The 11485-nt window shown below is 41.3% G+C and overlaps 1 protein-coding gene across 3 annotated transcripts in view; it reads left to right on the top strand.

Annotated features, from left to right (window-relative positions):
- Positions 1 to 11485, top strand: part of LGR4 (leucine rich repeat containing G protein-coupled receptor 4) — an 81548-nt gene extending 70063 nt beyond the window's left edge. For all 3 annotated transcript variants that reach the window (XM_056354036.1, XM_056354039.1, XM_056354037.1), the window contains exons 12-18: positions 179 to 244; positions 1309 to 1380; positions 2357 to 2428; positions 2754 to 2879; positions 4272 to 4393; positions 5076 to 5150; positions 8217 to 11485. In XM_056354036.1, the coding sequence (XP_056210011.1) occupies positions 179 to 244; positions 1309 to 1380; positions 2357 to 2428; positions 2754 to 2879; positions 4272 to 4393; positions 5076 to 5150; positions 8217 to 9493 (1810 nt within the window). In that variant the 3' untranslated portion in view covers positions 9494 to 11485. The remainder of the gene's footprint in view (positions 1 to 178; positions 245 to 1308; positions 1381 to 2356; positions 2429 to 2753; positions 2880 to 4271; positions 4394 to 5075; positions 5151 to 8216) is intronic.

The raw sequence follows: 11485 nt of genomic DNA, 5'->3' as shown, positions 1-11485 counted from the left end.
GTGGAGAGATTGCACTTGCAATTCCCTTCATGATTTTCTCTAAAATGGCCTTAGTTTTTCTGCAGAATGTTACTAACAGGAAGATTTTTCTGCCACTCCATTTAGTGGTTACAAGTGATGAGATGTTTCAAGTAGAAGAGTTCAACTAAGCACCTTTCTTCTGTTTTCTTTTTTGAAGGGACTTGTCTTATAACAATATTAAGGACCTCCCAAGTTTTAAGGGTTGCCACTCCTTGGAAGAAATGTAAGTAGAAGTACCTGTTGTTTTATTACCTCCTTAGTATGCTGAGTCCAAGTCTCTAGAAACTTTTTTGCCTTGTGTTTGATCATAAGTTTCTAAGGTTAAGGACAGAGAGAGATAACGTGACCATCACATGTGAGGAATGTGCTGGACAGAGAATTCAACCGCTTGTGTTTTCCTTAATTAGCTAAGGTTTAGATGTTCCTATGGCACAAAAAAGAATGGAAGATGACATCATCTTGAGTTTCATGGTATTACTGCTATACATGCAAATGGAATGAGCATTTATGTCTTTTCCTTCCCGCCTCTTACCTCTTCTGCTGTTCTCCAGTTTCCTCTAACCATCAGCCCACGCTTGTGTAAAATGTATTTTCCTCTAGCCCCTGTAAGACACATTAAAAACCCACCTTCGCTTTTCCTTACTTCATTGCTTCAAAGCTTCTTAAGCTTAATTTCCTGACCCTACACAATTTTTCCACCTGCAAATGTTCTTCCTTCTCCTTCTACCTCTGCTGCATTCAAGCTTCTTTCCCCTTAAACGGAGTGGGGCAAATAGACTCTCACAGGCCTTTACTGTTACACTATTGGCATCTTAGGGCTCATTGTAGAGGGAGCTAGTCAACTGGAAGTGTAATCTACCCATTAGCTTCTGAAATGTTTCTCAACATTTTCCTTTCCTAAATCTGTATTTAGAGAAATGAAAGTGTTCCCAGGGTTAGAATGTGCCTAAAGGTTCCCTGCAGAATGGAGCAGGTTTGTTTTAAATCTGTGTGACTCTTCAAAGTTCACAAGGTGTTACTTTCAGCTTGGAAATAATTCAGTCCACCCTTAAGTGTCCTCTAAATTGAGTTGTGAGCTGGCATTGGGCAGAGGTGCTGGGAAAGAGCTTCTGGTTATATTAACGTGGCTAATGCAGGCAAACTGTTCAAGCATTTCACAAGGGGAAAAGAGAAAAATCTAGCCATTGGTAAACTATGTCTATGTGTTAGCAGGCACCAAGCTACCCCTTGGTTGGAAATCAGCTCAGCCAGCCCATAAAGCTCTGTTTCTGCTTCTTCACTTTGCAGTTCCTTACAGCATAATCAAATCCATGAAATCACAGAGGATACCTTCCAAGGACTGTCCTCCCTTCGTATCCTGTAAGTGTACGTAGCTGCATACTGAGTAAAACGATGTTTTTGTTTCCCGTGTAAACTGATGTCAGGGTGTGGTGTTATAAATCTGATTGATGCAAAAGGCCAGCTATGCTGCATCCTAAGGTGGAGCATGTACAAGATACGTTAGCAGCAGCCAGTTTCAGTCCCATCCTTTTCTAGTCTCCATTTCTGTTTTTCTAGCCTATAAAGATATTTTCATGTATATATATGTGTGTGTGTATACATGAGGAGGTAAACAGGGAGATTATTTTTCAGTAGTCCACTATTTTGCATTATATTATGCCATATTATTCTGTTATATAATATTTTTTGGACAGATCCTATCTGTTTTCCTCAGGAGGAGCAGACCAGCAAGCAGAATTATCCCCCCCCTTACATCTCTAGCTATATGAAGGTGATCTAGGAACACTGAAATTATCAGGAAGAAAATAATCCACCAATTGACAAGTGGTTTACATTTTGATTTATTATTATTAATCTTAATTTTGAAATGTTTATATCATAAGTCATGGTGGCGCAGCAGGAGCGGGAGCTGGATTTTGAAATCCAGCAAAGCAGATGCCCTTCTGCTTGTTATTCTCTCATCTTCCCCCAGCCCTGCCGCAGGTGTGGCTGTCAGCAGAGGGATTGTCCTGGCACCTTCGGCGCGGGAATGGGTGCTCTGCTGGCAGCGCAGGCTGGGCTGCTGGTGCCAAGAAGGACGGGGGGAATGGAGCAGGAATGCGAGGTGGATTCTGCTGTGGGGGCGAGGTGAAGTGGGATACAGCTGCCTTATCAAGGGATTTGGCTGCTACTGCACCTGGCTGGCTGAGGACAGGGGAGATGGAAGGGTCGGTCATTTAGCTTTTCCAACAGAGGCATAATGTATTTGTCACCTTAGCTTTTTTCTTTAGTACAGTGGCTGGTATGCAGTTTCTGAAACTGCAAAAATAATAATCTCCTTTGGCCTTCATTGCAGCGATCTCAGCAGAAATCGGATCCATCAGATCCACAAGGAAGCCTTCACCACTGTTGGAGCTATCGTTAACCTGTAAGTGGTAGGCTATTCTGTGCAGTGACCTCCTCTCTCTGTCATGCAACTGCTGAGGTATTTAATAATATTGTCAGCTTAAAATTGATATGTGCCTATCGTGCATTTCATCTCTGTGAATCTCGAAACCTCTCGCTAGCTGAACAGGTGCAGGGCACGCTGCTTTAAAGTTTAAATTTAAAAAAATACTGCTGCACGGACAGGTGTTTGCCAAACCACAGCCTCGGTGTGAGACTTTGCAAAGCCTTCCTACTTCAATGAAATGTATGCTTTAGGGTCTTCAAACTTACTTTGTTGTAAAGCTGTTTTAATATTCACATTTCAGAGACCTCAGTTTCAATGAACTCACTTCAGTTCCAACAGATGGGTTGAGTGGACTGAACCAGCTTAAACTTGCGGGCAATTCTGAGCTGAAAGAAGCTTTGGCAGCGAAGAACTTTGCAAAGCTCCGGTACGTTGGTAAATAACACCACAGAGCACATCGCTTATTTTGATAGTAACGAGGGATGTGACACTAAATGAAGCCAGTTTCCACAACACTTGTGATCTGGCCCTTTGCCGAGTGCTGTAGTGCCCTAATGTTGGCATATATGAAAGAGCATCTGACGCTTGTGGTTCAGAAGCTATTTGCAGATAATTTTCTGGGAACCTTTTATATTCTCCCTCCACCACTTTTCAGGCAGATACCATCTGACTTCGCGATAGTGGTTTGGTTGGATTCCATTTGTTATTGAACTGAGCACATCTGTCTTTCAGTGTGGAAAATGGGAGCAGATGCACAGGTGTCTGATTCCGTAATCGCCTCGCTTTATACGTACGCTGTTGATTCTTGGAGACAAATGATAAGAGCAACAGTAATCATTCAAATGGAAACCTGGTACTGATTTCAGTGGGAGGTGGATCAGACAGTGATGAACTGCTTTGCGTTTTCAAAGATCTTGCTGCACATTAAAAAGAAGCAGTTAAAAATTATTTCCTGTACTATGCGATGGAAAAAATGGAGATGAAGATACTGTTAATTTGCCCAAGGCCAGCAAAGGAATCCATGTTGCTTTTAGAATCATGCCTCAGCAGTCCTGTGGAAACAGCAGCCTGGTTTTTAGGTTTTGATCTGTGCTTCAGAACGAATCCGTTGTAGGATCCTTTAGACTGACGATCCTTCTCAATATTTACAAGAACAGAATTCGGGAACAATACTGCAGATAGTTGATACTGTAGTCTTGAGTCAGAAAAAATTAGCTTCTGGTCTGCTATTATCTCATTGTTTATGTGGACTTCTTAAAACTCTGTATGCAGCTGTAATACTTCTCTACCAGGATTAACAGTGTGTACCATTTCTGTCGAACACACACAAAAAAATAGCAAAAAAACCACCACCCCAAACCCAAACCAAAACATCTTATTTTGGGGCCACAAAATGAAGATTGAGGAGGAAAGAAGTAATTTTTAACACTCTGGTTATCTGGGGATTAACTTTCTTACAAAACAGTTACTCTTTAATTTGCCTTAGTAGTTTTCAGTTTAATTTGTAGTACACCACAGATCAGAATTTGGTTTGTGTATGGAGTAGAAAGAGTAGGAAAGAGAGCTAAACATCACAGAATTTTCATTGTACTCCTTGCAGCAGACAAGAATTGGGTGCATCATCTATCCTTTATCTCACTGCAAAAGTTCATCAGAAATGGTTACAACTGATCCAATTTGAAATAGGCTTTTGTTAGCGACTGTGACAAAAACAAGGTTCAGTTTTAGCACTGGAATGCACCACTTAAATATTTATAATAGACGGTAGTCTTAACGTTGCTTACAGTGGGTAGCACTCTTTGTTCTGCCTGTATTGCAGGTCACTCTCAGTACCATATGCTTACCAGTGCTGTGCGTTTTGGGGTTGCGATTCCTATTTAAACTCTAATGCTGAAGATTCCAGTCACCAAGATCAAGGTGCCTCGATGGATCGTGAGAAGGGTAAGTGCCTCGTTGTGGTAAACCGGCAGTATTATTCAGGGCCAGACTAGACCAAATAACACGGTGCATGTTGGTTTTGGATAAGGAAACTGGGAAAATGTAAATCTTCATTGGGATACAAAAGCTGTCTCTGAAAGTGATTAGCACAGTTGCTTACAGATTGGCAGTGCCGTGTTCCTCCTAAATCGGTGAAATGGACTTATCCTGACAGTGTCAGATGTGCCTGTTTTTAAAAATAAAAGTAATAAAAAAAAAAATCCATTTTTTAAAAAGTTCTAAACTGCCGGTATTTTTTCTGCCAGAGCAGAAAATATTTTATGGTTCTCAGTATTCCGACTTTCCTGTTCAGAAAGAGCTTGTCCTTCCACACTCTGCTTCAGGGCCCATAGATCTTTCCCCGGTGATGAAGGATGTTGCTGCATTGTTATAAAGCATCATGAGTAGCTGGGACAGGCAGCGCTAACTCAAACCGCTGCAGCAATTTTTCTGCACAAGGCATTCAACCTTACGTGGCAAACCAGACAGCTCCACTCATTAAAGGCTTGAATGCTGGTGAAGTGTTAGGTCTTTGATCCTTCACAGGGCTACTTCGATCCTAGGCAGCTTCACTTCACTGCATTTCACTGGTTGTTTTTTCCCCCTTCCTACAACTGACCTGTTTTTCATTTTTGCTTGGATACAGCCGATGCAGATGCTCTGAGAAATGAGGAAAATGAGGAACTGGGACAGACTATTATTCACTGTACACCAGCAACAGGTAAATTTTATAATGTCCTTTAGTCACACTGTGAACTTCAGGCATGGTGTTATGCAAATAGCTGTCTGCAGAATTACATCTTTCATTCCTCCTAGTCATTCTGTACACAGAAGATTAAATTCTACAATGCTTGGGTGAAACTTCATTTGATTTCAGTGTTGATTTGGATGAGCAGTCACAAAGATTTGGCTCTGCTTTAGACACGTAGCCCTGTATTGGAGAACTACGCTAGGAAAAAAACAGAAGTTTGTTTCTGTAAGCAGAACAATCGAGACTGTAATGCTTGTATTTAGATCCTGCTGTCTTTAATGTACTGCCCCCTAATTCTGCGCTACTCCTGCCAAAGCGATGTCTGCGGAGCAGACTGTACAAATGCTCATCTGTTGCAGCGAGAAGTCAGCCTGTGGTTTAAAAGCTTAACTCAAACTGCTCTCATTGGTGGTTTGAACTAAGCTTGATGTCTCTGCAGGAGAGAGGATGAGGAACGCTCACGTGATGTGTTCCCCAGCCCTCCTACAGCCGCATTAACTGACAGCAGAAGGCTGTTACAAGTAGCTGGAACACGCGGTAGCATCGTAAACTGCTGCAGATATTTGTGTGATGAGTAGTCTTACTGGCACACCAGAACTACTCCAATTCAGGCTTGAACAGTCCAGGAGTGTTGAAAGTCTTTGATCTTGCAAACGAATACTTGCATTCTAGGCAGCTTCGGTGCTGCCCTTCTGCTTTTCTTCCTCAAACTGAAAATTTCCACACACAGATCCACGCAGCTCCTAAAGCACTTGCTGTGGTGCCTCTGACTTCCTTGCCTTTGCCATGGGCTCTCCAGAGGATTCCTTCTACATGTCTCGTACCCTCCTGTCTGCATAAACAGGAACACGTAGATGGGGGGAACAGCACGCTTCCAGTGAAGTTACTTTTGGATGAGCAAAGGCTTTCCAAGTCTTGTTTCATTCCCTTCTCCTAAAGGGGTATTTTATATCCATTATGGAAATCTGTTTGTTTTTCATCTTTTGGGCTAGCTCTAGTCTTAGTATACAGAACATCACAAGGATTTCTTGATCACGGCCAAAAAAAAAAATGGTGGTCAGAAAGTCAAATATATTATTAATGTAACTGTACATGACCTGAGAATTAATTTGACCGGTGCTGCATATTTACTTTTGATCTCCTGATCACAGACTGAGAATTCGGGTAGTGTGTTACATGGGTTAAATCTTGAAAGCCTTTAGCACTCTCTTTTTGCCCATGCCAGAGATGCTGCAGCTCTAAAAGCAAGGAAGAGCTTGTTTTACAAGTTCACCATTTGCCTTGTTTTTCACCAGTCCCTCCCATACTAACAGCTTGTTTTCTGTGCCGTGCTGTCGTCTGGTCATAAGTAGGACACTCCACCCACCGTGTAAGGTCTGAATCATTGCTCATCTCGTAGATCCACTTTCTGCTTTGCCTAATGGCAGGAATGGATCGCTGAACGGTGGCACTCCAGTGGCATAGCACTGAAAGCCGTGAAATTCACGCTTCTGAGCATGGATTTCCCCCGGTGGGCTGGGAATATTAGCTTTTAACTTGAAGGATAGGTAGACTTTGGGAGAAAGACAGGAAAGTGTGGTGGGTTTTATCTGTCTAAGGATATCACGCTGTATAGGTACTAGAAAACAGAGTACAGGCTGGTTTTGGATGTGCAGCATAGACATTTTAAAATTTCCGAAGTAGGAAGTTGTTTCTATTTCATGTAGATTGAGATTAGTAGGTATTGTTGCATCACAGGAATGTACTGTAAAAATAATTACTCTGGTGAGGATGTTGTACTTGGGAATACCTGGGGGGAAAAAAAAAAAAGAAAAAAAAAAGAAAAAAAAAAGTGATTTTCCTGCTGAATTGACTGCTTGATAATCCAGTTAACACCATTAGTTCTTGCCCAGGAACGAAGCTTGCTCTCTTTAAAGAAACAAAAAGATTCTTTTTTGACTTGTCAGTTCAGTAATTTCTGGAAGTTGCCTTAGGCCTTGGGAGATCCTTGCACTGGCGTTTAACAGTTGTGCGCAGCTGCCGTTGCAGCCCACGTTAGGGCTGGCTTGTACTGCCCGTTCCCCTGCCTCAAGGGAGGGCACGAGCGGGGCTGGACGCGGTGTGGAAGCTCCAGCCCGAGGTGGGGGCCCAGCCTGGCGTCCTGCTGCTCTGCCCTCGGCCCCCGGAGTGCCTGGTCACAGGGAGGGATCCCCAGCTGCTGCGCTTCGGACAATTAGCAATGCCTAATGGGGATGTAGGAGAGGTTAAACTCTTCTAATTGTTACTTAAAATCGGTAGGATTTCCCTATGGAATAAATACCAATTAGAAGGATTAGAAGGGTAAGCAGTAGCAGTGACCTTTTTTCCTTATCTCGCCTGATATCATTTTGCTTGTTGGACTGTTTTTATGATTTGAGTATTTTTAAGTGGCAAAAGAAGAAAAAGAATAGTTTTCCCTATACGACTTTCCAAGCTCATGGTGCCTTTCGGTGACGAGGCTGTGGGAGAGGGGTTGCACTGAATTCCTGTCCGTGTTAAAGCTGATTAAATTGAACTTGTGGGCTGGTTTACAGGCGTTTTCTTGTGTCCAAAAGTTACTCCAGAGGGCACGTTTGTGAATACTTTTTTGAGAGAATATGTTACTTCTAAAAAATTCTTTCCCCTTACAAGTTGGTTGTGAACATTTGCTTTGATTTTGTTACCAGCTTTTTTAATGAAGTATGAAATCTAAGGAAAATAAAAAAGTATTCAGGTGGCACTAATAAAAGCTATTTTGAGTAGCTGAAAGGTAATTAAGTTTGTTTAGCTAGTTTGTTTATACGAAGTATTCTCAAGTGACCATTCATTGCAGTAATTATTATTTCAAGCATAATTAATTAGTAAATAGTTTCAGCAGAATCGTTTACTTTAGCTGACCTATTCAGCAATTCAGCTGTGTACTCTATTCATGAATTAATGAGGAGTGCTCTTGTAATACCTTTTGAAAATCTTGCTTATTAAGGCATGATTTTTTCCTAAATTGGTTGTCTTTCTGTTTGTTTGTTTTTTTTCTTCTAGGTGCTTTTAAGCCTTGTGAATATTTATTGGGGAGCTGGATGATTCGACTTACTGTCTGGTTTATTTTTTTGGTTGCTTTGTTCTTCAACCTGCTTGTGATGTTAACGATATTTGCATCCTGTACTCCATTGCCATCAGCCAAACTGTTCATAGGCCTGATATCTGTCTCTAACTTATTTATGGGAGTCTATACTGGTATTTTAACTTTCTTGGATGCTGTCTCTTGGGGAAGATTTGCTGAATTTGGCATATGGTGGGAGACTGGCAGTGGCTGCAGAGTTGCTGGGTTTCTTGCAGTCTTTTCATCAGAAAGTGCCATTTTTTTCCTGATGTTGGCAGCTGTTGAACGGAGCTTCTCTGCGAAGGAGATCATGAAAAAGGGGAAAAGCAATCACCAAAAACAATTTCAGATTGCGGCAGTTTTTGCTTTCCTGTGTGCTGTGGTAGCAGGATGCTTACCACTTTTTTACAAAGCGGAGTACTCGGCGTCACCCCTTTGCTTGCCCTTCCCCACTGGAGAAACGCCTTCGTTAGGTTTCACAGTAACTTTAGTGCTCCTGAATTCATTAGCATTTTTGCTAATGGCTATTATCTACACGAAACTGTATTGCAACTTGGAAAAAGAGGACCTCTCCGAAAACTCACAGTCCAGCATGATTAAGCATGTCGCTTGGTTAATCTTCACGAACTGCATCTTTTTCTGCCCCGTTGCATTCTTCTCATTTGCACCGTTGATCACTGCGATTTCTATCAGCCCTGAAATCATGAAGTCTGTTACTTTGATATTTTTCCCATTACCTGCTTGCCTGAATCCCGTGCTGTACGTATTCTTCAACCCAAAGTTCAAGGAAGACTGGAAGTTGCTCAGGCGCCACCTGACCAGGAAGAACGGAGCGGTAGCGATTGCTGTCAACGCTCAAGGGGGCTGCGTGACGCAGGATTTTTACTACGACTGTGGCGTCTACACCCACTTGCAGGGTAACATCACCGTGTGCGAATGTTGCGAATCGCTCCTTTTATCCAAGCCCATGCCCTGTAAACATTTAATAAAGTCACACAGCTGCCCGGCGCTGGCGGTGGTGCCTTGCCAACGGCCGGATGGCTACTGGTTGGACTGCGGCACCCAGTCTGCCCACTCCGACTACGCGGATGAGGACGACTCCTTTGTGTCGGACAGCTCAGACCAAGTGCAGGCCTGCGGCCGTGCCTGTTTCTACCAAAGCCGAGGGTTCCCTTTGGTGCGTTACGCCTACAACATACCAAGAATTAAAGACTGAAAAAGGCATTTTGCCATCAGCTGTTCTGGCATAGAGGTACAAGGCTTGGTGTGCTGGTGCCTGTGTTGACCTTTCGAGCAGGAAGCACTTTTGTAATCATCGTTTAGTGTCGTTTGTAAAGAAGGGAAGCGGGCAGTAACTTCTTGAGCCATACATTTTAAAAATAAATAAATAAATTGATTGCCCTGACTGTAAATAATTGGTAAACCAGATTTGTTACCCTATGTTTTTACTCTTTCCACGCAACAGTGGTTTCTTTTATACAGTTTTGGTTTTTTACCTAGTGGTGTGTTTCCGTGTTGTACTCCAGTTGTACTTTGCTTCTGCTGTTGGCGAGGTAAGTTCTGTTGGTTTTTGGCTTTTTTTTTTTCTTTTTCTGCCAAAGCACAATATAAAGGACAGCTGTTTAATATTAAAGAAATTATTTTTAAATGTGACTTTTCTATAATTAAGCTAAAAACCCCTCTCTTGCTAGCTTTGTATAGTGTATTCACCATTGAATCTCAGGATGAATTTTACTGCAGGGCCAAAAAAGGGATTAATTCTCCCATACGTAACTGTGACAGCAATATAGGAATATCATGTTTGTTTTGTATTTCAAGCCAACGTTCAATTTTTTAAAGTTTTTGTTACAGTAAAGCAGTTGTAATCCACAATACCTGTAGACTTATGAAATGATAATATTGACAGCTGTCAGGAATAAGAGGGTTGAACACATTTTTCCAGTGATGATGTGTTACTTCAGGTGAACCACAGCAACTTTCTTCAGTATTACGCAGTTTGGTCACACTATCGGAAGGAATATCAATGTGTTGGGGGTGTGAGCAGTGCTGTCAGTGTGTAGGGCTTGTGTCTTTGCAGAAAGACTGGCTAATACCCTGCAGCCTGTTGAATGTTACACCGCCCCAATAACAGCTATGAATAGACTGACATTTTAGCAAATGGAGGGAAAAGAGAAAGCAATCTTGCAATAAAGAAAAGCGTTTTTCCAATTATTTTACTGAGAGTGAAGTACACTGTGCAAAGTCACTGATTCTCATGTAAATCAGTGTAACGATTTTAAACCATTCGAGTCCTGAGACCCAAATGTTCTAAGTACAATCAGTGATCTGCTTATCTATATTTAGTTTGAAATCTGATCGATACGAAGTTAGGAATGCATGATTAAGTAATTATGTATGTTTCTTGAACAATACGCTAAATCAAGAGCAAATCCACTGCCATCCCAGTTACTCTGGAGACATTCTCGGTAGGATTTAAAGGTAGATTGCTGTTTTGAGAATTAAACTGTATATACTGTTCATACAATGAATTTTTATCTTTGTATTGTAAATTATTTGATAGAACACATGATGGGAAATGTGGCTTCAGTTCATTTTGTTAATTAAAGCTACCTCCTAAACAATAGTGGCTGCCAGTAGCAGAATGTTTTAAATGTGGTTTATATACTTTTTTGCATTGTAAATAGACATGGTTGTATATTGTCACTGTAATAAAAACAGAATCCTTGTATATCAAAATCATGTAGTTTGTACAAAGTATGGGAGGATTATTTACTGTATGCTGTTAATTTTGTAAGCCAAAATACTCGTATGTAAAAACAAAAGAGAAGAAAACCAACCCAGAGTTGTTAATTCTTATATTTACACTCATTAATATTACATCTGCAATTAGCATGGAATGTTACACTGAAAGCAAATAAAGGGCACGTGACTATTGATTGTTATTTATCTCTGTTTTTCAAAAGTTGAGGCTGAGAACAGTACACATCTAAAATTACTGAGCATGAATAATGTGTCATCTGCTCTCTGCTACACGAGGTGAGATTTTTGGGAAAGAATTGCTCGGAGAATAAGGAAGTTGCCAATTTACAGGTGGATTTATGATCTCGGACTAATGCTGACTCTTGGCATGCAAAAGGTTAAAACTTTCAGAGAAGTGTTTGCCCTCATACAAAACAATCTCTTTAATAAAGACGTTATATGTACTGTG

Source organism: Falco biarmicus, chromosome 10, assembly GCF_023638135.1.
Source record: "Falco biarmicus isolate bFalBia1 chromosome 10, bFalBia1.pri, whole genome shotgun sequence".
Lineage (NCBI taxonomy): Eukaryota > Metazoa > Chordata > Aves > Falconiformes > Falconidae > Falco > Falco biarmicus.
This window is presented reverse-complemented; position numbering and strand designations above follow the sequence as displayed.